Consider the following 27,067-nt stretch of genomic DNA (forward strand, 5'->3'; position numbering starts at 1 on the left):
GCGTTCCATTATCCCCCACGACTCATCATACAAGGCCCGATGTGGCACCCGCTCTCACGTTAGATTAGTGGAGGCAACAACCAGCTGCTAGGCCGAGCCACTTACTTAACAGGATCACAGGGGCTCATCGACAAGTGCTAAATCACCCTCGTAACAAGATTTAAAGGGACAGTACAATTCAATGTTTAAACAAAAAAAAAAAAAACGATTCAATGTTCTTATCCGGAAAAAACGATAAATGTAACTATAATAATTATAATAATATAAATATAATAAAGCATTGTAGGCCTTCAAGGGAGCCTTTTTATATTTCCATTGATAAAATCTCAGCCACTTACCATCTACTTTACTTGTGTGTGGATTCCCCCCCTGTGAACCTAAACGTGATAACGGTAGAGAAACAATGGCGCTGCGCAGAATTATGAATGATCCAAGAGTTTATCAGGTGAATATACAAAGAAAGCAGATCTGTAATCTGTGTAAATCACAAAGTACGAACAAGAACAAGTTGTGCACTGGTCACTAAACTTAAAGGGGTACTCCGCAACTGGACATCTTTCCCCTATCTAAAGGATGTCTGATCGCGGCGGGTCCGGCCGCTGGGACCCCCGCGATCTCAGGAGCTGTCACGCCACGCCCTCTTCATTCATGTCTTAGGGAGGGGGCGGGACAAGCTACCACAGCCGCCACACCCCCTCCCATAGACATGAATGGAGGGGGCTTGGGGTGGCATCACAACCGCAGCCGCCTGAACCCAGTGTTCTGAACAAAAATGTTTAGCATGCTGGAGAGCCGCCCGGAGATCGCAGGGTGTCCAAGGGGCCAGACCCCCTGCGATCAGAAATCTTATGTCCACATTCACATCGGAATTCAGCTCAGGAATTTCGGTAGGAAATTCCACTGCATGAAAGTAGCATGCTGGCGAATGGGTTTCCTGATAACCCATTTACATGGTGCAATTTTCTAGTCAGAATTTCCGACTGAAAATTCTGATTAAATAATTCCGCCAGAACATTGAGCCTGAGCGTGGACCCGGCCTAACACTACGGAATTTCAAAGAAGAGTTCCATCTGAAAATTCCGGTTCAGCAGAATCCCATTGTTTGTAATGGGTATCTGCTGCACAGCGCACTCTATGCAATTTCAGCAGCAGATATTCTGCCACCAAAAGAATGAGCTTGCTCGTCCATGAGGCGGAATCCGCGCCAAAGACCTTTCTGTCTATGGGGATGGCAATGTCCGCGCGGTCCAAGCACTGACTGATTCAGTCGACACTGTTTGCACTCAGAACGGATGAATTTTGTCCAGCCAGAAACTCTGTAGTGTAAGCCTAGCCTAAAGGTCCGGGAACTGTGCAGGGAACTGCAACTGACCCCCCCAAAAACAGGACTGAGCAGTGCTGCGGAGGAAAGGAATCGAAATGATCCACTGACCTTGTTGGTCCTGGTGGTCAGATTATTACCTGGTAAGGTGAAAAATAAAAGAAGCCGCAGTGCCTCCCCCCATGTCCCCTGGGGAGGGGTCCAGCTAGTTTTTTTGAGCCCAGCTTTAGCCAGAGGTGATGAGAGATGCCCAGCTGCAGTCTCTTGCTCCCATACCGTTTTATGCGAGTAGGCCTCAGGTGTTGTCCACCTGTCCAAGAGTAGCTGAACTTCTTTCACACAGATCCTGCCACCAAGGTAAAATCAAGTCAAGAGGCGCTTTTGGGGCAATAGCATAGTCTGATGGGCCCATTAGCAAGTTGGATCAGGGTGTGGTAATCCTTAGGGCCACATCCATCTTACGTCAGGGCCCCTCAGCCTATCTACACACACATGATGCATGTGCAAGCCCATCAGGATGCCAGTAGGTAGCTATCAATGGAGCCGAAGAAGGCGCATGTCAGTGCCAAAACGTGATGTCCTTCTACCCAGCATCAGTAAAGTCAACTAGTTTTGTGCATCCATTGTGGCGATTAAAAAGTACTTGTCACTAAATAAACTTTTCTAAACTAACTCAGGCTATGTTCCCTAACTACTCCTAACAGTCCTCCCACCCTTAAAAAAAATGACATCACTGAAGCCTGCTGGGGGACCACTTCTGCCCTCACATGGTTGCAGAGCTGTGATGAATAGAAGACCTCAGGCTCTTTGCATCTTTCAGTCAGGCTCTGTGCAGCTGTCAATCAAGCTCAGTGCAGAGAAACATTTCCTGAGTTTGGTCTCCTGCCAGGCCTGGAGGAGACCAAACTGACTGTATTAATTGTGGCAGGGAACAGAACAGAGCCACCTACTGGCCGTTTTTTCTATTACATTTTAAACATATTTATGTTGATAATTTTAAAAGCAAGTGAATGGGAAAGTGTCTGCTAATTACAGAAGGAACACTATATTAAAGGAGAACTACGGGATTTAACATTTTATCCCCTATCCTAAGGATAGGGGATAAGTTTCAGATCACGGGGGGTCCGACCTCTGGGGCCCCCCACGATCTCCCGTACGGGGCCGCGGCTCTCTGCATAGAGAGCGTGTGTCGACCACCGCACGGGGCAGCGGCTGACACGCGCCCTCCATTTACTGCTATGGGAGAGCCGAAGCGCTGCCTTCGGCAATTTCCGGCTCTCCCACAGCAGTGTATGGAGGGGGCGTGTCGGCCGCTGCTTCGTGCGGTGGTCAACACGCCCTCTCTAACCAGAGAGCCGGGGCCCCAGCGGTCGGACCCCCCCGCGATCTGAAACTTACCCCCTATCCTTAAGATAGGGGATACATTTTTTAGTCCCGTAGTTTTTCTTTAAAAGTTTTATTTGGTGACAGGTACTGTAAATTTTCTGTCCGGTGATTCAGCAGATTTCACCAGACCCATTTTCCCCCGTTCCATTACCTTCTTAGGTAAAGTGCATGATGCCTGAATACAGAGGATTACTTCGACTTCATAAAATTGTGGCAAACGTTCAGCTGTGAGATTATTAGTTCTGTAGGAGTTTCAGCTTCTGGCTGTGTCGGTTAGTGCTCCCAAAAGTATTAAAAGCAGCGAGTAACAGATACCACATGTACATCAGAAGAGTGCAGAACTTTACCTTACAAGGTGTCGATTATATCTTATATACATAAAAGTGCGAACCCCATTAACCATTAAAGATTCATTATTCACATTATTGATTCACTGTAGAGATGAGCGAACTTACAGTAAATTCGATTCGTCACGAACTTCTCGGCTCGGCGGTTGATGACTTATCCTGCATAAATCAGTTCAGCTTTCAGGTGCTCCGGTGGGCTGGAAAAGGTGGATACAGTCCTAGGAGACTCTTTCCTAGGACTGTATCCACCTTTTCCAGCCCACCGGAGCACCTGAAGGCTGAACTAATTTATGCAGGAATAGTCCTCAACTGCCGAGCCGAGAAGTTCATGACGAATCGAATTTACTGTAAGTTCGCTCATCTCTAATTCGCTGTTCACACTATTTTTCATGTGTATTTTGGGGCAGAATACATCTGTATGACACTCACATACCGCATCCTATAGACTACAATGGTTATATACAAGCCATAATTCACACAGGGCCTATTTTAACACTTCTGAAAAGTGTGATGTTTCTCCTAGAGGAGAGTGCCATAAATGATGTTCGGAGACTTATAGGCTATTCATTCTCCATTGGGAGGAAGGATGTGCAAAGCAGCTTACATGTCGGTGTATGAATCCTATAAGAAGCCTTAAAACATGACTAGGGATTTAATAAGTAAAGCCAGAAACTCCTCAAAAAGTTACCCATCTGTAGGCAGCCATTTCAGGGTTGTTTTGAATGGGGCAACACCCCCAACTCAGCTGTCTACAGATGAAATACTTACCCTTCTGGGGAATTTCTGGCTTTACTTATAACAAGGTACTGAGGTGCAGGAACAAGCAGCTATATCAAAATCTTGTATACTTATATCCGCACTGCCTTGTACTTTGGCTGAACAATTGGAGAGACTGGCCAACTCTTGCAGGGGATACCTGCCCCCGACTAGCTCCTAGCCCTGTAAATTAATTGCGCAGGGGCGGTGACTGTTCGGACAAAGTATAAGACATTAGGGATACAAGTTTACAAGCTGCAGGCTAAGTAAAAAAAAATGTACAGTCTGTTGTATCTAATCTTTCCCTAACTGCTGGTGCTTGCGCCTCCGTTTCTCATACAGAGGTGACAGTTGCATTTTAAATCCCCATCATGTTCAAAGGCTTCTTAAAGGAGTCAAACACTGACTTGAAGGGAAAAGGTTCCTCCAAAAGGTGGCATCAGAGAGCTGCTCTGCATCTCCATCTACTTTTCAGATTTGATGTATAAAAAACGTCATTGATACGTATTCTGTATTTATTGTATTCATCTGTATTATAAAAACAAAATATGATAAAATATGCCTGGAAAATACTTCTCAGCCCCCTTTTAAAGCATGGGAACATACTTTAACAAATCAAGACTGTGGCATCTTCCCAGCATGCTGAAGATGGAAACAAAGGGTGAGGATGCCATTTTAAGGTTAATGGTTAAAGGGGTTATCCAGGAAAATGTGTGTGTATATATATATATATATATATATATATATATATATATATATATATATATATATATATGTATATCTCAACTGGATCCAGAAAGTTAAACAGATTTGTAAGTTACTTCTATTAAAAAAAATCCTAATCCTTCCAATACTTATGAGCTGCTGAAGTTGAGTTATTCATTTCTGTCTAAGTGCTCTCTGATGACACCTGTCTCGGGAACTGTCCAGAGTAGAATCAAATCCCCATAGCAAACCTCTTCTACTCTGTGCAGTTCCCGGGACAGGCAGAGATGTCAGCAGAGAGCACTGTTGTCAGAAAGAAAAGAACAAATCAACTTCAGCAGCTGATAATTATTGGAAGGATTAAGATTTTTTAATAGATTTACCGTAATTTACAAATCTGTTTTACTTCCTTGAGCCAGTTGATATAAAAAAAAAAAAGTTTTTTCCTGGAACCCCTTTAAAGCAGTGTCTCCCAACCAGGGTGTCTCCAGCTGTTGCAAAACGACAACTCCCAGCATGCCCGGAGTTGTGGTTTTGCAACAGCTGGAGGCACCCTGGTTGGGAAACACTGGCTTAAAGGAACTTGTTTTGCATTAAAAATTCAGATCTATGTAAAGGAAAGAATACATAAGTACTGCCTTGTGTATGACCAGTACTGCAGCTCCGCCTGGGCGGGGGCCCTCGTTTGTTAGCCCTTTTACCTGGAGGCTTCTCTATGGGTATATCACCCACGCTGGTGCTCTCAGAAGATTTGGCGCTGTTACAATGTTCTGGGGACTTCAGTATTTTTCAGCAAATTTTATTGATAAAAAGCATCAACAATCAAATTGCAGCTTTTTATCAATAATTTTGCTAAAAAAAAACAAAAAAAAAAACTAAAGTCTCCAGAACATAGTGGCAGCGCCAAACCTTGGGCCGTCCTTCTTCTATATATAGTATCATGTTATAGGAGGAGCTGAGCAGACTGATATGACATCAATTGTGGGGAAAGATTGTGTCCAACTGTTTATCTATTGTGTTTCTATACATAGGAGTAGAGATGAGCGAACTTACAGTAAATTCGTTTCGTCACGAACTTCTCGGCTCGGTAGTCGATGACTTACCCTGCATAAATGAGTTCAGCTTTCCGGTGCTCCCGTGGGCTGGAAAAGGTGGATACAGTCCTAGGAGACTCTTTCCTAGGACTGTATCCACCTTTTCCAGCCCACCGGAGCACCTGAAGGCTGAACTAATTTATGCAGGAAAAGTCATCAACTGCCGAGCCGAGAAGTTCGTGACGAATCGAATTTACTGTAAGTTCGCTCATCTCTACTTAGGAGTCCAGTGGGCGGTCCAACTTACGACTGTATTTCTGTATAAACCTTTACATCATAAAGTCTGCGAATCACTAATACAACCACCCACTTGACTCCTTAGCCCAAAATGAGCAGAGATTTTCTCACAAAACGATATATCAATCAATCCGCTCAGCTCCTCTTGCTCTTTGCTATAGTGCCTATTGCTCAGACTGCATATTTAAAGGGGTACTCCAGTGGAAAACTTTTTTTTTTTCTTTTAATGAACTGGTGCCAGAAAGTTAAACAGATTTGTAAATTACATCTTCTCCAAAGAACGAAGAAACGGAGCACTCACCTCCAATTTGCAGACACAGAAGCAACTTTAATTGAGACTCACAGATGACAAGATACATCAGGACATCAGCGGGAGGGCAGGTAGATGGAAGACACATCAGCGGGAGGGCAGGTAGATGGAAGACACATCAGCGGGAGGGCAGGTAGATGGAAGACACATCAGCGGGAGGGCAGGTAGATGGAAGACACATGAGGACATCAGCGGGAGGGCAGGTAGATGGAAGACACATCAGCGGGAGGGCAGGTAGATGGAAGACACATCAGCGGGAGGGCAGGTAGATGGAAGACACATCAGCGGGAGGGCAGGTAGATGGAAGACACATCAGGACATCAGCGGGAGGGCAGGTAGATGGAAGACACAAGCGGGGGGTATTCTCACATCACAGCAGGCGACAGCACTGTATCGCGCCTTAGCGCTTCAACAAGGGGCCTGACGAAGCGCTAAGGCGCAATACAGTGCTGTCGCCCACTGTGATGTGAGAATACCCCCCGCTTGTGTCTTCCATCTACCTGCCCTCCCGCTGATGTGTCTTCCATCTACCTGCCCTCCCACTGATGTCCTGATGTGTCTTCCATCTACCTGCCCTCCCGCTGATGTCTTCCATCTACCCGCCCTCCCGCTGATGTCCTGATGTGTCTTCCATCTACCTGCCCTCCCGCTGATGTCCTGATGTGTCTTCCATCTACCTGCCCTCCCGCTGATGTCCTGATGTGTCTTCCATCTACCTGCCCTCCCGCTGATGTCCTCATGTGTCTTCCATCTACCTGCCCTCCCGCTGATGTCCTGATGTGTATTCCATCTACCTGCCCTCCCGCTGATGTCCTGATGTGTCTTCCATCTACCTGCCCTCCCGCTGATGTCCTCATGTGTCTTCCATCTACCTGCCCTCCCGCTGATGTGTCTTCCATCTACCTGCCCTCCCGCTGATGTGTCTTCCATCTACCTGCCCTTCCGCTGATGTCCTGATGTGTCTTCCATCTACCTGCCCTCCCGCTGATGTGTCTTCCATCTACCTGCCCTCCCGCTGATGTCCTGATGTGTCTTCCATCTACCTGCCCTCCCGCTGATGTGTCTTCCATCTACCTGCCCTCCCGCTGATGTGTCTTCCATCTACCCGCCCTCCCGCTGATGTGTCTTCCATCTACCTGCCCTCCCGCTGATGTCCTGATGTGTCTTCCATCTACCTGCCCCTCCGCTGATGTCCTGATGTGTCTTCCATCTACCTGCCCTCCCGCTGATGTCCTGATGTGTCTTCCATCTACCTGCCCTCCCGCTGATGTCCTGATGTGTCTTCCATCTACCTGCCCTCCCGCTGATGTCCTGATGTGTCTTCCATCTACCTGCCCTCCCGCTGATGTCCTGATGTGTCTTCCATCTACCTGCCCTCCCGCTGATGTCCTGATGTGTCTTCCATCTACCTGCCCTCCCGCTGATGTCCTGATGTGTCTTCCATCTACCTGCCCTCCCGCTGATGTCCTGATGTGTCTTCCATCTACCTGCCCTCCCGCTGATGTCCTCATGTGTCTTCCATCTACCTGCCCTCCCGCTGATGTCCTGATGTGTCTTCCATCTACCTGCCCTCCCGCTGATGTCCTGATGTGTCTTCCATCTACCTGCCCTCCCGCTGATGTCCTGATGTGTCTTCCATCTACCTGCCCTCCTGCTGATGTCCTGATGTGTCTTGTCATCTGTGAGTCTCAATTAAAGTTGCTTCTGTGTCTGCAAATTGGAGGTGAGTGCTCCGTTTCTTTGTTCTTTGGAGAAGATGTGATTTGATTCTATCTACACGTGCAGCACCATCGTATCTGACACAGTTCCCACTCACCAGACACGTTTTCCCAGGACCATTAGACTTTGCCTTCCTAGCGGTGAACAGCGCCGCAGTGTGCATGGGACATTTGCCGGAGTTGTCTATTCCTTTGCTTTGGAATTAGTTTTGTAAATTACTTCAATTTAAAAATCTTTACCCTTCCAGTACTTATTAGCAGCTGTATTCTAGAGGAAATTCTTTTCTTTTTTAATTTCTTTTTTGTCTTGTCCACAGTGCTCTCTGCTGACACCCCTGTCCTTATCAGGAACTGTCCAGAGCAGAATAGGTTTGCTATGGGGATTTTCTCCTGCTCTGGACAGTTCCTGGTGTCAGCAGAGAGCATTGTGGACAAGACAAAAAAGAAATTCAAAAAGAAAATAATTTTCTCTTTAGTATACAGCTGCTAATAAGTACTGGAAGGACAAATATTTTTTAATAGAAGTAATTTACAAATCTGTTTAACTTTCTGGCACCAGTTGATTTAGAAAAAAAAAAAAGTTTTCCACCGGAGTACCCCTTTAATGTGTCAGGTTCCCTCCCTTAAGGGGGTACTCCGCTGCCCCAGCATTTGGAACATTCTGTTCTGAACGCTTGGAGTGGGCAACAAGGGGGGGTCATGACATCACAACCTCATGCCACGCCCCCTCAATGCAAGTCTATGGGAGGGGGCATGGCTGCCGCCACGCCCCCTCCCTTAGACTTGCATTGAGGGGGCCTGGTGTGATGTCACAGGGGGCGTGGCTGTGACCTCATGACCCTCGCTGCCCGCACCCAGCATTCTAAACGAATGCCAGGTGCTGCACAGAGATCGCGACTGTCCCAGCTGCGGGGACCCCCACAATCAGACATCTTATCCCCTATCCTTTGTATAGGGGATACGATGTCTAGGGGCGGAGTACACCTTTAAATGACTTCTTCTTCAGTCTATTCATGAAATTGCCCTTGTAATGGGCACCATTCCTTCTAACAAGGTGCCCACCACTGTAGTGCTGCAGGACTTCTAGAAATTAGTTGCATCAGTAAAAGTACATGTGAGCCTTCATAAAATTAAGGAATTGTAAGGATGCATTCACAGTACATTAAAATGGATTTTTTTTTTATTTAAATCAACTGGTGCCAGAAAGTTAAACAGATTTGTAAATCACTTCTATTAAAAAATCTTAATCCTTCCAGTACTTTTTAGGGGCTGTATACTAAAGACAAATCCATAAAAGAAATGCATTTCCTCTGATGTCATGATCACAGTGCTCTCTGCTGTCCATTTTAGGAACTGTCCAGAGCAGGAGAAAATCCCCATAGCAAACATCTGCTGCTCTGGACAGTTCCTAAAATGGACAGCAGAGGTCAGCACAGAGTACTGTGGTCATGACATCTGAGGAAATTAGTTTCTTTTTTGGATTTCTCTTTAGTATACAGCCCCTAAAAAGTACTGGAAGGATTAAGAATTGTTAATAGAAAGTTAAACATATTTGTAAATCACTTCTATCACCAGTGGATTTAAAAAAAAAGTTTTCCACGGGAGTACCCCTTTAAGGCATACAGTCGGGAAAATTTAAAAACCATCCGCCTTTATATCCCCACCGGACACGCACCGCATCCCATTCATTTAAATGATCCGGCTGGAGTCAGATTGTGACTCCAGTCGGCCCATTTTTGCACTGTATCCGGTTTTGTTGTGGGACTGAAAATCGTGGTATGCTGCAAATGTAATTCCGGCAATAAAACTGATACAGTACAAAAATGAATGGTTTTAAAAATTCCTCGCCGGATCTGGCAGCTGTATACCAAAAACGGAATGCACCCTTACAAATATGTATGCCATTTTGATTTGTCCCACTAGGATGGAGGTATTCTCTCCTAGAACCAATGCTCTTAAAGCTGGTCATGATTTTGGTTGAAACTAGTTGACCCTCTAATGTGTATTAGACCCTTCCCGGTCAAAATATTGTCAGGGGGAAGGAACGGGCTCTTGGGGTTCAACACGCCTGATCCTTCTGTTCTCAGTAGAGGTGTCAGACACTTGCCACCTTATCCTAAAGACAACACATGCACACTCTGCTAAGCTGAATGTGCATGGGTGAGGAGGGAGTGGAAGAGATAGCAGCTGAACAAGCATTTGGCCAACCACTTTATGGCCAACCTAAGGCTCCTTTCACACTATAAAATTCATCCGTTTTAAAGATCCGTTATGAAAACCCTTAAAATAAAAATTTAAACGGCGGTTACAAAATCCCATTATAGTCTATGGGATTTTTACATTATCCGTTTTAACCCGTTATTAATAACGGATATTATTTTGTGATGGGAGAAAGTAACAGGAGAAATAGTGCATGCATTATTTCTTATGTTCTTTCTCCCGTAACAAAATAATGTCCGTTATTAACCCCTTAAGGACGCAGGGTTTTTCCATTTTTGCATTTTCATTTTTTCCTCCTCACCTTAAAAAAATCATAACTCTTTCAATTTTGCACCTAAAAATCCATACGATGGCTTATTATTTGCGCCACCAATTCTACTTTGTAATGACGTCAGCAATTTTACCCAAGAATCTACGGCGAAACGGGAAAAAAATCATTGTGAGACAAAATTGAAAAAAAAAAAACGCCAGTTTGTAACTTTTGGGGGCTTCTGTTTCTACGTAGTACATTTGTCGGTAAAAATGACACCTCATCTTTATTCTGTAGGTCCATACGATTAAAATGATCCCCTACTTATATAGGTTTGATTTTGTCGCACTTCTGAAAAAAATCATAACTACATGCAGAAAAATGTATACGTTTAAAATTGTCATCTTCTGACCCCTATAACTTTTTTATTTTTCAGCATATGGGGCAGTATGAGGGCTAATTTTTTGCGCAGTGATCACAAGTTTTTAGCGGTACCATTTTTGTATTGATCGGACTTGTTGATCGCTTTTTATAAATTTTTTCATGATATAAAAAGTGACCAAAAATGCACTATTTTGGACTTCGGAATTTTTTTGCGCGTACTCCATTAACTGTGTGGTTTAATTAATGATACATTTTTATAATTCGGACATTTCCGCACGCGGCGATACCACGGGTTTATTTTTATTTACACAGTTTTTTGTTTTTTTTTGAAAAGGGGGGTGATTCAAACTTTTATTAGGGAAGGGGTTAAATGATCTTTATTCACTTTTTTTTTGCAGTGTTATAGCTGATCGATGATTCTGCCGCTTGACTGCTCATGCCTGGATCTCAGGCACTGAGCAGTCATTCGGCGATCGGACACCAGGAGGCAGGTAAGGGGACCCTCCTCGCGTCCCAGAGCTGTTCGGGATGCCGCGATTTTGTCACGGACATCCCGAACAGCCCCCTGAGCTAACCGGCAGTGATTTCCTTTCACTTTAGACGCAGCGTTCCACTTTGAACGCCGCGTCTAAACGGTTAATAGCGTGCGGCACCGCGATCATTGCTGCGCGCTATTGGCAAACGGGTCACGCCCGTTGTCGTGGCCCCACGCTATAGAAAGGGAAAGGACTCAGGACGTCCTTGGTCCTTAAGAGGTTAATAATGGGCTAAAACAGATAATGTAAAAATCCCATAGACTATAATGGGATTATGTAATGGCCGTTTAACGTCCGTTTTTAATAGTTTTGTTAAAGGATCATTATAACGGATCTTTAAAATGGATGAATTTATAGTGTGAAAGGTGCCTCAGAGATAATGTCTTCATACAAAAGCACACAAAGGCACCATAGGCTGTTATAGATGCCATATTGTTGCTCAGTACTTGTATGGAGCAATAATATGGCCGTGTGCATGCTGTGGAGGTAACTATTGATCCCTTCAGAACCACCGCTCAGGAGCAAATAGTTCTCAACTACAAATGAATCATCCGTATCATACATCCATATATCATCTGTCCCCATACCAGTATACAGCTCAGTATACAGTGGCCTAGGTCAAAGGTCTCCATACCATGACCCCCAAACTCGCTGTGAAAACTACAACTCCCAGTCTGCAGACATGATGGCGCTTGTAATCCTACAACAGCTGCAGAACCACAGGTTGGAGACCACTTCACTAGACACATAAAGCAGCACGTGAAAGCACAAGTCACCACAACCCAAAAGTCAAACAAACAAGTTTGTTTTAATATAAAGATAAACGTTTGTGCAGAAGTTAGACAGAAACTTGAGGAAAAAACCCTTCAAAGTAAAACAAAAAAAAAACAAAAAACTTTTTTTCACATAAAAAAACTTTCACATCTCATTTATTTACTTTTTTTTCTTCTTTTTTTTTTTTCTTTTCGAAGAAAAACACCTCACCCCCTCGTTTTGAATTTCTGCTGGTGTGTAGAGGTGTAAAAACGGCAAGTCCTGTGGGGGAGGGGGGGATAAAAGGTGCGGGGTAAAGGAGATCGCGACATTTAGTGGTTAAAAGAAAAGGTGTGAAACCAGTGATACTGTGCAGCTGGTATAGAATAACTATGAATATGGCTTCAATCCCCAAGGTACCAAAGTCATAGGGATGGCCATTTGGTTGCAGTTCAGTGGCTCCATGTGGTCAGCAGTAGCGGACAGACCATCGGGGGCCGTCACTTCCATATGTCACCCAGCGGAAAGCACTCTGCCATTGAGTTGTGCCCTTACAATGAAAGCGTCTTGATGCTTCCCACTAGGATGCCCAATGTTCAAGCACACAGCCCGATTCTTCAGCCTAGGATGTACATACTTACACTTTAACATAATATCTTAAAAGGTCCCGGTGTGGACTAGAATTGAAGGGGGAAAAATGTAGCAAAAATATATATATATACTTTACAATTTTATCTTTTTTTTTTTTTTTTTTCCTTTTGCACCAATTTATATAAGATCCTAAAATGCATGATTTTTTTTTTCCAGTTACAATACCTCAAGCGGCACTGATATTATCCTATGTAAAGGTCCAGAAACTGCTTGTAAAATGGATTTTGCTGTTTTTGCAGCAGAGTGCTTTGGGGGTGCAAAAAAAATGGCAGTGAATGGAGTTAATGAACCAGCATAATTCTCCTGCGCAAAGTGGTCATCTCTTTAGCGGTCTGAGAACATCCCTTAAGCCGCTCCTTCCACCCCGATTGCATGGACATAGTGCGAGATTCTGCTCAATCTTAGTCTCTTTATGAGTCCGTTCTCCATCCAGGGGGTGTGCGAAGAGTCCTGTCCAGAGGCACAAGGTTGAATCTTGAGGAAATGAGGGGACTGAGGGCTTACACGTCCATGCCTGGATCATCCTCACAGAGACTATGTCCCAGGACTAAAAATAGCACAGTGATGATTCCCGGTTGAGGTTTAAAGAGAGAACAGTGGAAAGGTAAAGCATGGTACAGTGTAGGAGATCCAAGGGAGGACGAAAGGATGTAGGGGAAAAAGCGAAGGCTTGAGAGGAGTAACAAGTTAAGAGGAGCTGAGAAGTCTGTGAATGAGCTGGTGAGTCTCTGTGCCACGTTGCCGTGCTGGCTGGCGAATGGTCAGGGTGAGTGTGATGATGGGCTACTGTGTGTAGAGCTGGGAGAAAGACTAGGGCTGCAGCTCCCTGGGGGGACAGGGGTAGGAGGCATAGTAGGAGACGCTGCTCCCGTGTTGTCTAGGCCTTCAGAGTTCTCTAGCATCTCCTGGATAAGAGGAGGCATGGATCCCGGGATTTCCATCTTGAGAGTGATTACACGTTCAGCACCTGCACAGTTACAGGAAAATATTAGAATTAAGTGATGTATACACATTGACATCAATGATGCAGAATTAACCTGACATTATTGGACACCTCTGACATATATGAATCATTCATTTCTAACGATTTTTTTTTCCCCTTAGTCCTAACAGCAGCACAGATGGGGTTAAAGGGTTTCTCCGGTGCTTAAACATCTTATCCCCTATCCAAAGTATAGGGCATAAGATGCCTGATCGCGGGAGTCCCGCCGCTGGGGACCCCCGGGATCATGCACGCGGCACCCCGTTTGTAATCAGTGCCCGGAGCGTGTTCGCTCCGGGTCTGATTATGGTCGACCGCAGGGCAGGCGGCGTGTGATGTCACGCCTCCGCCCCCGTGTGACGTCACGCTCCGCCCCTCAATGCAAGCCTACGGGAGGGGGCGTGATAGCTATCATGCCCCCTCCCGTCGGCTTGCATTGAGGGGCGGAGGCGTGACGTCACACACCGCCGGCCCTGCGGTCGCCGGTAATCAGTCCCGGAGCGAACACACTCCGGGCACTGATTACAAACGGGGTGCCACGTGCATGATCCCGGGGGTCCCCAGCGGCGGGACTCCCGCGATCAGGCATCTTATCCCCTATCCTTTGGATAGGGGATAAGATGTTTAAGCACCGGAGTACCCCTTTAATAATAACCCAATTAAGATCCACTAATAAAGGGGAATATCCCCCCCAGCTCACTGTATAATGAACAATAAAAACTAAAAGATGAGGGTGGGAAATTTGTGTGCTGCTGTTAGGCCTAAGGGAAAACAAATTATTGTTAGAAATTCCTTACATCCTACCAGCAGCACAAATGGGGAGATAGCAAGAAGATTACCCCATGGAAGGGCTCTCCTGCCTGGCAGCACCAAGAATAGTCTGTCCAAAGGCTGAATATCCAGCAATTCTAGCATCTAGCCTATAATGCAAACTAAAAGTCAACTCAGAACTCCAGGAGGCAGCAGAACAAATCATCGAGAGGAAAAAGACTCTTCTCAGCATGAGAACGGGAGGACCACCGCCAGTCCCGCTGTCCAGAAGGACAAAAACAAACAGTGGTCTGGAGGTGATCTTCCCCCTTATTAGGGGATCCTAATTGGTTTATTATTTAATTTACATACTTGGGTGGTTAACCCCATCTGTGCTGCTGGTAGGACATAAGAGAAGGGGTATTTCAAGTTAAAAGTACTTAATCCCTATCAATAGTATAGGGAATAAGGGTCACATCACAGTGGTCCCAACCACTGGGTCAACCCCAATCTCCTCCCACACACATCCCCCATCTCAAGAACCCCCAGCCCTCTTGTGCACCACTGCTGCCATTTATTGTGGAATTACTGTAGACAGCTAAGTACAGCACTATGATGACCCTTCATCAAGTTGCTTGCAAGTTGGCATTCTGTTCCGGGCACTGCCTCCGTGACTGGTACGTGACGTCACGGCCACACCCCCTCCATTCATGTCTATGGGAGGGGGCGTGATGGCCATCACGCCCCGTTCCATAGACATGAATGGAGGGGGCAGGATGTCACTAGGGAGCCTGGGCGTGACGCTTTGTCCCCATCTCAGAGGCAGTGCCCGGCACAGAATGCCGGGGGCTGCACCGAGATCGCGGGGACCCCTGCGATCATACATCTTATCCCTATCCTTTGGATGGGGGATAAGATTTATAAAGCCAGAATACCCCTTTAAGCCAACACCATGGCTATTCATTGTGGACAGAAGACTGCACACACAGGTCATCTGTACCTCCCATCATGTCATATCTGCACGGATATCCTTTTTTTTCACATAACCGATGTTATATTATATATTAACCTCTATTGTGCCAATACAAAAAAATAACTCACCCTTGGCACTGATGCTTCGCAAGTCTGTGATCTTCATCAACATTTTGGGAAACATGTGGGGTTTTTTGGGTCTTCTCCTCCTGACGTAGATTTTAAGGGCCTCCAGAAGTGGTTCCTGTAACTTGTCCACCTTATCCGGCTGCTCCAGGTCCTGTCGATCTGACCAAAGTAACAGTATATTTTACTATATTTTTCTGTAAGACTGGCTACATGCAAGGTGGAATTTGCCCCCTGCGGCTGTTTAGCTGTTGCAAAATGGAAACTCCCATAATGCCCTGACACCTCGATGGAAATTGCAGTTTTGCAATAGCTAAAAAATCGATAATTCAACACGTCTCACAACTCTTACCTCCAGAGATGAGACAAATGGCGCTCAGGAGCCCGGTCTCTGCGTCGTCCATTTCTAGCGGTAGCAGCTGGTTGGCGAAGGCAAAGACTAGATCTGTGAGAGGCCCGAAGCCGGCATTGTGCATCTGCGTCCGGTTAAGGGTCAGGCCATCTGAGAAAGTCATGGTATCCTGGTCGGGCGTGTAGCGTATACAAATTCGTAGGATCTGGAACCAACCAAGACAGAATGTAGGTGAATTAGAGGACAATAGGTAAGAGAGTTAGGGCCTTGTTATATGGTTTATAAGGGTGGAAATAGACAAGAGTCCATCAAGTTCAACCTATAACCCTGTGTGGATCCAGAGGAAGGCAAACACTCTCTGGCCTGACATACTCTGTAAATAAGCGCTAAACTTGTAGATCGGCGTTAGCTTACTGAGCCTATTAGGGTGGGTTCACACCACGATTTTGCTATACGATTTCGGCATACGGTTTCATAAAAAAAACATATGCAACCGCACAGAATACCGTGCCCATAGACTTCCCATTCAAAACCGTATGCACCATATTGTGTATGGTTTTCTCCGTCTTTCAAACCACACGGTTTTTAAATTTTTTTTTTTCTGGACAGAAAACCGTGGCCTACCACGGTTTTTGGTCCGGGTGAAAAACCGTATTAACCGTATACGTTTTTTTTTTTTTTAACATGGGAGTCAATGGGAACCGTACAGAACCGTATGTGCATACGGTTCCATCCAGTTTGCACCATACGGTTTTTGACTTTCCACAGTTTTTTTTCTTGGAATTTCAATCAAACAAGTGAAACTTGATTCATAATGGAGTGAAAAGTTCTAAACGTGTACGTTTTTTTTTTAAAAAAAAACGGATGCAACCGGACATCATTTTTCAAACCGTATACAGATAAAAATTTGTACGCACGTTTTGATACAGTTTAGTCAGGTTTTGAGGAATCCGTTTTTTTTAATCTAAAACCTGATACAAGAACTGTATTGCAAAAACGTGGTGTGAACCCAGCCTAATATGGTTTATAAGGGTGGAAATAGACAAGAGTCCATCAAGTTCAACCTATAACCCTGTGTGGATCCAGAGGAAGGCAAACACTCTCTGGCCCGACATACTCTGTAAATAAGCGCTAGTCCTTGTAGATCGGCGTTTGCTTACTGAGCCTATAACAAAGCTCAACCACCATGCCGGGAAGGCCACAAGGTGGAAGCAAGCAAGGGTGTCTACACATCTACACACAGGGACACTGAAGAAGGAAATACTCATGAGCAAAACTGTAAATAGTTTATACAACTGTATCCCTTCATGTGCCTGAGAATAGACCTGAGCTGCCAGAAACAATAGAAGTTGCGTAACAAGAGAGGGGCAGCCGAATATGTGCTAGAGAGCACAGGAAACAGATAGCGTTCATTTACATTTGTTTCGCTCCACTAGGCTAAAAGCTTATTGAAGATGGTTACCAAGGAAGACCGTATCGTGCTCTGCTTGGTGTTGTAAGCAGCAGCTGACCTCATCGCCGCCTTATTTTACAACCTAGTAAGGCTGGGTTCACATCACATTTCTCAACTACGGTTCCCGCATATGTTTTTATTAGTGAAAACGTATGGAACGGTATTGAAAACCGTATACATAGGCAAATCATTGCAAACCGTATGCACCCTGATGCATACGGTTTCGTACGGTTTGCTTGCAATACGGTTTTTAACAGTACTCCAAACCGTGTTCAACCACGGGTTAAAGGACAACTGCAGCGGCATTACACTTATACCCTATCCACAGGATAGGGGATAAGTGTTTGATCACGGGGGGTCCAACCGCTGGGACCCCCCCCCCCCATCTCCCTAACGGGGTGCCGCCATAAGCGCTCATGGTGAGTGCTTAGGCGAGTAGCGTCGACCTAGAGGTCGACGGTGATGCCCCGTCTCCTCCCCGTCCCCATACAGTTCTGTGGGGGATGCGGGGAGGCACGAATGCTGCCTCCCCGCCTCTCCCATAGAGATGTATGTAGGAGGCGTGCCGGCCGCAACGTCATGCTGCGGCTGGCACGCCCCCTGCACGGGAGAGCCGCGGCCCCGTACAGGAGATCGCCGGGGGCCCCAGCGTTCGGACCCCCCGCGATCAAACACTTATCCCCTATCTTGAGGATAGGGGATAAGTGTTTGTAACACTGCAGATGTCCTTTAAAAACCGTATGGAAACCACATACCTATTTATTTTTTTAACATGGACGTCAATGGGAAACGCACATGTATACGGTTCCATACGGTGAAACCGTATGCAACCTAAAGTCCCCACCCAAGACCCCCCCCCCATTAAAAATGGACAGAATTTTCTAAAACGTATGGGTTTTTTAAAATAAAAACGGACGGAACTGTATGCACTTTTAAAAAACAGTATACGGTTTAAAAACGCATACGGTTTACTTTTTTCCATACTGTTCCATCCGTTTTTTCCCCATACGGTTTTTGATAGAAAATGTATGCGGGAACCGTAGTTGAAAATCGTGATGTGAACCCAGACTAATGAAGAAAGAGTCCCAGCAGCACCCACAACGGATGTGCCGACCTACCTACTACATTACATTATTTTACAACCTGACACTCCTGAGTCTGGCCATAGACCTAGATATAATGGGGGGAGATTTATCAAAACCTGTCCAGAGGAAAAGTTGCTGAGTTGCCCATAGCAACCAATCAGATCGCTTCTTTCATTTTTGAAACGGCGATCTGATTGGTTGCTATGGACAACTGGGCAACTTTCCCTATGGACAGGTTTTGATAAATCTCCCCCATAATGTATTGCGTGTGTGCAACGTATGCAAGTAGTGATCATACTCCATTTTTTTGCCCAATATGAGTAGCGCAGGCCGCTGCTGCCCATTATTACTGTGTACGGGACTAAAATATCTTGTTGCATTTTAGCAGCTCAGTTGGATATTTAGGTGTAGGGACAGCTTAAAGGGGAGCTCATGACGTCATAGCCCTGCCCCCTCAATGCAAGTCTATGGGAGGGGGCGTGACGGCTGTCACGCCCCCTCCCATAGACTTGCATTGAGGGGGCGGGGCGTGACGTGACGTCATGAGAGGGTATGAGGCTATGACGTCACGAGCTCCCGGTGCCAGCTCCAGCATTCAGAACAGTGGAGTACCCCTTTAAGATATACCAAGTATATGCCATCTCCCTTAGGATATGCCATGAATTTATGATCAGTGCAGGTCTGTCCTCTGGGAGCCCCACTGACCATAAGAATGTCAGGGACATAGCGCTGGTGTAGTGCTGCATCCCTTTTATGAGTTTTACCTGATTGTTGGCACTTCCAGCCACCCGGCTGTGTACTAAATAGGGCTGGCAGTAGTTCCTTGCACACAGTTAAAGGGGTATTCCAAGAATTTTTTTTATTTGACTATGCTACAGGGGCTGTAAAGTTAGTGTAATTCATAATATAGTGTCTGTACCTGTGTGTGACGGTTTTCTCACAATACTTTCACCCCAATATTTATTTTTAACAGCATACAAAATGACTGTTGTCTCAGATTTTTCCCAGGTTGCAATGCGGCCGAGACCTGAGATCACTAGTCAGCTGATGACAGGGAGCCTGTCTGCTTCATTGGGTGGAGAGATCGCTTGGTGGGAGAGATCTCAATCTGCAACAGCTGTAGGCACCCTGATTGAAAACCACAGGTCTTTTGAATGGATGCAGCTCATTTATGTTTCAATGGGTGGGGTGGCTGATGTGTGGGAGGGAGGAAAATTGAATTATGGGATTTGTAGGGAAAGAAGCAAACTCAAACAGGAAATACCAGTTCACAAAAAGCTAGCCACAGTGTTATGTGTATTATTATCTCACAACATAGCCATTTAGCCCCAAGACAAGCGCAGATCCTTTCTAAGCACTGTTTGGCAGGTACGTACTAAAATCTCCTTATGGTGGATAACCCCTTTAAGTAGTGCTACACCAGTGCTGCATCCTCTTCAATTTGTGTCACCCACTGATTATAAAATGACATATCCCAGTTTTTGCCTTCAGCTGTTGCAAAACTACATCTCCCAGCATGCCTGGACAGCCTTCGGCTGTCCAGGCATGTTGGGAGTTGTAGTTTTCCATTAAACATTCAATAGAGAATGGCGTCATCCATCAAAACCACTGGTTGCTTTGAGCAATGCTAATCCCCGCTGTATTAGTCAGATGCCGATGGACTTTATAACGTTTCCTAAAGCTGCCAGACACCCCCCATTCTTATCCCAATAACCTCTTCCCGTCGTCGTCGTCGGCGGCATTGTCCAGTAAGGTTATAAGGGGGTATGACTGTATCCTAATAATGTGGCATTGAGCCATAACTTACCAGGATGTCCAGGCAGGCGGCTTTAAGGAGGGTTATTTGATCGGCTATGGTAAGAGTGGTAAATCCCGGTAACTGTTTGGCAAATTCCACCGTCTTGATTATACATTTAGTGGACAGCTCACTGAACTTATCCCAGAGATCGATGTCCAGGGAGACTCGCTGCTCTGAGCTGAAATTCTGAAAAGAAGAGAAAGAAACGTGTCTGTTACCAGTGTCACCCACCATTACCGCTGGATCTTTGTATAGGTCATACGCCCTGATAATCTCTGCATTAAAGGAGAAGTATCATGGGGAAAACTTATCCTTTGCATAGGGGATAAGTTTTAGATCACGGGGGGGTCTGACTGCCGAGACCCCCCGCGATCTCCTGTACGGGGCCCCCGGCTCTCCCTGGAAGCAGCACGTCACGACCCCTGCACGAAGCGAGGGCCGCCATGCCCCCTCCATATATCTCTATGGGAATGCTGGAGATAGCTGAATGGCTCTTCCATAGAGATATAGGGTGGGGGAATGGCAGCATGACGTGCAGCTCCCAGGGAGAGCCGGGGCCTACTACAGGAGATTGCTTGTCTGCATCATGCAGGGAACTGGAGGTTTAAAGGGGTACTCCGCCACTGCTCAGAGTTTGGAACAAACTGTTCCGAATAGAGATGAGCGAACTTACAGTAAATTCGAATTCGAACTTCTCGGCTCGGCAGTTGATGACTTATCCTGCGTAAATTAGTTCAGCCTTCAGGTAGATACAGTCCTAGGAAAGAGTCTCCTAGGACTGTATCCACCTTTTCCAGCCCACCGGAGCACCTGAAAGCTGAACTAATTTATGCAGGAAAAGGCATCAACTGCCGAGCCGAGAAGTTCGTGACGAATCGAATTTACTGTAAGTTCGCTCATCTCTAGTTCCGAACACTGGTGACATCATAGCCCAGCCCCCTTCATGATGTCCCACCCCGCCCCCTCAATGCACGTCTATGGGAGGGGGCGTGACAGCCGTCACTCCCCCTCCCATAGACTTGCATCGAGGGGACGGGGCTATGACGTCAGGAGCTCCTGGCACCGGCTTCAGCGTTCGGAACAGTTTGTTCCAAACGCTGAGCAGCGGAGTACCCCTTTAACCTGTATGGATTATTTCAGTGATATGTTACAAATTTGATTTCCTTTTTCAGCAAATCAGAGGTGTGAATGCAATCTTAGTAGGCAATGAAACCTCAGCGAAGATTTGCTGACACACCATATATGACTACCTTGTATGAAGTAGGAGGACTATGGAGAAATGTCATTGTGTAGGAGATTTTCCTCTGCTATAGTGATAACATGGGATCAGGGGTGCACAGTATTATAAATAGCACATGGTAGTTGTTACAGATTTTGCATTGGGGCCCCAGGAGCTTCGAGTTACGTCTCAGTTCCTAATAGATAACACAGGTTGGGTGGCACTCACTGTAGTGTATTTGCCCAGCTGGCACAGTGAAGGGAAGGTTTCCTGGTGAGCTTTTCGCACTTTCTCGATCAGGTTTTCAGTCTCCGGGCTCAGCACGTAGCTCTCTGTGACTTCGGGTTTTGGGGGATCCTTCTTTTTCTTGTTGCGGTCGTTGCGTACAGCTGGAGGAGGAGAGGGAGAAGCGCCGATTACAATCAAAGATCACAGACCTGAAATAGTGACATGTCCATGCAGTAAATGTCATCTGCTCTGCCAACAAATACAGGATGGCACATTACGATCTGATATAAATAGTCGCAGCTGGCTAAAGATAGCGTAAACCCAGTTTTCTACAGGAGCCCGAGTGACTGGCCTTCGTTCTGATGTCCATGTTGGCCATAATACCAAAGGGGCTGCTATTCTTCATCACACAACTTTACTAAAGGAACACTAAATGTGTAAGGCCTGTATTACACCTTCACGTTGCGAGTACCAGTCAAGTACATTGGCGCATGTTTACTGAGCCTCTTATAAGGCTTGACCATCACGAGGGCCACACAACCACTGGATCGCTTATGCAACCCTCCACGTCCATTACTTGTTGGCCACACATCCTCTATTACACAGGAATATGTGGAGCCGACAAAAGAGGATTTTTTTTTTGGGCAGGTCAGAAGGAAGTGATCAGCCAACCAATGAGCATTTGCTTGTTAGATGGCTGATCGCTGGCCTTGTTTCACATTAGTTTGGCTAATAATCACTCCATATAACAGTGCCCCAAGGCTGGCCATACACAATGATTTTAGTGGGATCGACAACTATCCCTAGATGGCAGATGTTGGGAGGAGAAAAGATGCTTGATGTCTTATACTGACACATTAGAATTATGTCAGCTAAACCCAACTTATCGACAGACCATCTAATGTGTATGGAGCCTTCGGATTCTCCCCAAATGAAAGGTGTTTGAGGAAAGAAGGATTGGCCATGGTGGATTTTAACATGCTGTTTTTTGTGAGCTGAACTGCTTGTAAAGGTGACTGGAAGCCAATTACTCCTCCACTCTTCATTGAAAATAATTCACGCTCAGCCTAGTAGGGCCTTATAAGTGCATGCGAAAGATTGGGAAAGATGGCCAGCCTAGAGACCCTATTACTCGGCTTGTTGTATGGTTTAAATAAGCACTGATCTTCATTCAAAGGAAACGGTCACCCGTTCACCCACACTATAACACGATACACCGGGTTATAGTGCGGGTGAACAGGAGACCGATGCAGGGTTTCGGACTGCTATACCTACCTGCAGTCCGGAGCCCTGATCCCCTCCTCCAGGGCTGACTTGCGCTTTGAGGCGGGCCCTTCGGCAAGATTTACATATTCATAAGCGCCAGTCACGTGAGCAGTCAGTAGGCACGAGCGCTCACATGACCAGCGCTTATGAATATTTAAATCCAGCCGGTGGGCCCGCCTCAAAGCGCAAGTCAGCACTAAAAGAGGGTGGCCTTTGGAGGATCGGGGCTCCGGACTGCAGGTAGGTATAGCAGTCCGAGACCTCCTGTTCACCCGCACTATAACCCGGTGTATCAGGTTATAGTGCGGGTGAACGGGTGACCGTTTTCCTTTAAAGAGCCTATCGGGCATCACGGGATGGCCACATGAACTATCACTGACCCTATTAAATAGGCCGATATCGTCATGTGTAATAGGGCCCTTAACCTAGATACCAAGTAAAAACTATTAGCAGCCGTGTCATACTTAAGAGGAGTTCAGAGTCATGTCTGTCAATGGGATTAAAGGGGTACTCCACTGCCCCAGCGTCCGGAAAATTTTGTTCCGAGCGTTGGGTGCGGACGTCATGATGTCACGCAATGCCCCCTCAATGCAAGTCTATGGGAGGGGGCATGACGGCTGTCACGCCCCCTCCCATAGACTTGCATTGAGGGGGCGTTGCGTGACGTCACAAGGGTCATGACGGTGACGTCACGATCCCCGCAACCCACACCCAGTGCTCGGAACTAAATGTTTTGGACGCTGGGGCAGTGGAGTGCCCCTTTAAATATTGAAAGTCCAGAAAAACCCTTGCCCCATGACCACTAAACTTCTCAGCACTACTTAGCACATTTTATTATTGCATTTTTTTTTTTCTTTCACTTTAAGAAAGTGATCGATAATGCTTGGAGATAATAATACAACTGCTATAATATGGCCAAAGAACATTTTATACTGTGTACAGTCTATTCATTGGAAAATCAGTGATACAACAAATGACAGTGGACTAGGAAACAGTGGAATCAATGGAGTCGGCACTCGTATAATTGATAACTGGTAAATCCAAGGCAATAGAAATGAGGTCTCGGCACTCACAAATCTCTTGCAAATTCTTTTCGGTGTTTAGTCAACGCGTTTCGGCCACAAGCTGTTATCAACCGTAGACGGTTGATAAAAGCTTGTGGACGAAACGCGTTGAATAAACACAGAAAATAATTTGCAAGAGATTTGTGAGTGCCGAGACCTCATTTCTATTGCCTTGGACTAGGAAACAGTGGCCTGTCCTGTTCATATACAGGTTACATACCGTACATACAGGTTGCCATATCTTGTGATCAGGGACAGTATGGTGTGTTCATCCTGAGTCACTGATATCTATATAGCGGTATTATAGTAAAATGAATATGGCAATGGAGATAAAACTGACAAGTTGGCGATAACCGGACCAGTTCTGCAAAGCCACTATCTGCTACAAGTTGTGGTCTGTGGTTTAGTAACATGACGAAGGAGGAGCCCTCAAGACTCGTCAAGCCATTACGTTTTACACATGTCAGGACTTTTGGTGAAGATTACAGATGGAGCAGAGTTTATTGCAGCACATCACGCTACAGATTAGCATCCTTATCTCATACAGCTAAACGCAAATTTGTCCTGATGGGTCTAAGACAGCGTGATCTCTTAATCCTTACCATGCACGCTGCCAAAGTGTAGTTCACATGTAATATAGATAGTTTATACAGTATATACAGTTTACATGTAATATAGATAGTTTATACAGTATATACAGTTTACATGTAATATAGATAGTTTATACAGTATATACAGTTCACATGTAATATAGATAGTTTATACAGTATATACAGTTCACTTGTGATATAGATAGTTTATACAGTATATACAGTTCACATGTAATATAGTGTATATATAGTTCACATGTAATATAGTTTATATAGTGTATATATAGTTCACATGTAATATAGTTTATATAGTGTATATATAGTTCACATGTAATATAGATAGTTTATACAGTATATACAGTTTACATGTAATATAGATAGTTTATACAGTATATACAGTTCACATGTAATATAGATAGTTTATACAGTTTACATGTAATATAGATAATTTATACAGTATATACAGTTTACATGTAATATAGATAGTTTATACAGTATATACAGTTTACATGTAATATAGATAGTTTATACAGTATATACAGTTCACTTGTAATATAGATAGTTTATACAGTATATACAGTTTACATGTAATATATATAGTTTATACAGTATATACAGTTCACATGTAATATAGATAGTTTATACAGTTTACATGTAATATAGATAATTTATACAGTATATACAGTTTACATGTAATATAGATAGTTTATACAGTATATACAGTTCACTTGTAATATAGATAGTTTATACAGTATATACAGTTCACATGTAATATAGTGTATATATTGTTCACATGTAATATAGTTTATATAGTGTATATACAGTTCACTTGTAATATAGATAGTTTATACAGTATATACAGTTTACATGTAATATAGATAATTTATACAGTATATACAGTTCACATGTAATATATATAGTTTATACAGTATATACAGTTCACATGTAATATAGATAGTTTATACTGTATATACAGTTCACATGTAATATAGATAGCTTATACTGTATATACAGTTCACATGTAATATAGTTTATACAGTATATACAGTTCACTTGTAATATAGATAGTTTATACAGTATATACAGTTCACATGTAATATATATAGTTTATACAGTATATACAGTTCACATGTAATATATATAGTTTATACAGTATATACAGTTTACATGTAATATAGATAGTTTATACAGTATATACAGTTCACATGTAATATAGATAGTTTATACAGTATATACAGTTTACATGTAATATATATAGTTTATACAGTATATACAGTTCACATGTAATATATATAGTTTATACAGTATATACAGTTTACATGTAATATATATAGTTTATACAGTATATACAGTTCACATGTAATATAGATAGTTTATACAGTATATACAGTTCACATGTAATATAGTTTATACAGTATATACAGTTCACTTGTAATATAGATAATTTATACAGTATATACAGTTCACATGTAATATAGATAGTTTATACAGTATATACAGTTCACATGTAATATAGTTTATATAGTGTATATACAGTTCACTTGTAATATAGATAATTTATACAGTATATACAGTTCACATGTAATATAGATAGTTTATACAGTATATACAGTTCACTTGTAATATAGTTTATACAGTATATACAGTTCACATGTAATATAGATAGTTTATACAGTATATACAGTTCACATGTAATATAGATAGTTTATACAGTATATACAGTTCACATGTAATATAGTGTATATATAGTTCACATGTAATATAGTTTATATAGTGTATATACAGTTCACTTGTAATATAGATAGTTTATACAGTATATACAGTTTACATGTAATATAGATAGTTTATACAGTATATACAGTTCACATGTAATATAGTTTATATAGTGTATATACAGTTCACTTGTAATATAGATAGTTTATACAGTTTACATGTAATATAGATAATTTATACAGTTTACATGTAATATAGATAGTTTATACAGTTCACATGTAATATATATAGTTTATACAGTATATACAGTTTACATGTAATATAGATAGTTTATACAGTATATACAGTTTACATGAAATATAGATAGTTTATACAGTATATACAGTTCACTTGTGATATAGATAGTTTATACAGTATATACAGTTTACATGTAATATAGATAGTTTATACAGTATATACAGTTCACATGTAATATAGATAGTTTATACAGTATATACAGTTCACATGTAATATAGATAGTTTATACAGTTTACATGTAATATATATAGTTTATACAGTATATACAGTTTACATGTAATATAGATAGTTTATACAGTATATACAGTTCACATGTAATATAGTTTATACAGTATATACAGTTCACATGTAATATAGTTTATACAGTATATACAGTTCACTTGTAATATAGATAATTTATACAGTATAAACAGTTCACATGTAATATAGATAGTTTATACAGTATATACAGTTCACATGTAATATAGTTTATATAGTGTATATACAGTTCACTTGTAATATAGA

The 27,067-nt window shown here is 43.7% G+C and overlaps 1 protein-coding gene across 4 annotated transcripts in view; it reads right to left on the reverse strand.

Annotated features, from left to right (window-relative positions):
* Positions 1-12,704: 12,704 nt before the first annotated feature.
* RARA (retinoic acid receptor alpha) overlaps positions 12,705-27,067 on the reverse strand; it is a 202,196-nt gene continuing 187,833 nt past the window's right edge. For all 4 annotated transcript variants that reach the window (XM_056547854.1, XM_056547853.1, XM_056547855.1 and 1 more), the window contains 5 exons: positions 21,634-21,794; positions 20,196-20,372; positions 15,851-16,055; positions 15,502-15,660; positions 12,705-13,635 (listed from right to left, as the gene is read on the reverse strand). In XM_056547854.1, coding sequence (XP_056403829.1) covers positions 13,430-13,635; positions 15,502-15,660; positions 15,851-16,055; positions 20,196-20,372; positions 21,634-21,794 — 908 coding nt within the window. In that variant the 3' untranslated portion in view covers positions 12,705-13,429. The remainder of the gene's footprint in view (positions 13,636-15,501; positions 15,661-15,850; positions 16,056-20,195; positions 20,373-21,633; positions 21,795-27,067) is intronic.

This window comes from Hyla sarda, chromosome 12 (assembly GCF_029499605.1).
Source record: "Hyla sarda isolate aHylSar1 chromosome 12, aHylSar1.hap1, whole genome shotgun sequence".
In the NCBI taxonomy this organism is placed as follows: domain Eukaryota; kingdom Metazoa; phylum Chordata; class Amphibia; order Anura; family Hylidae; genus Hyla; species Hyla sarda.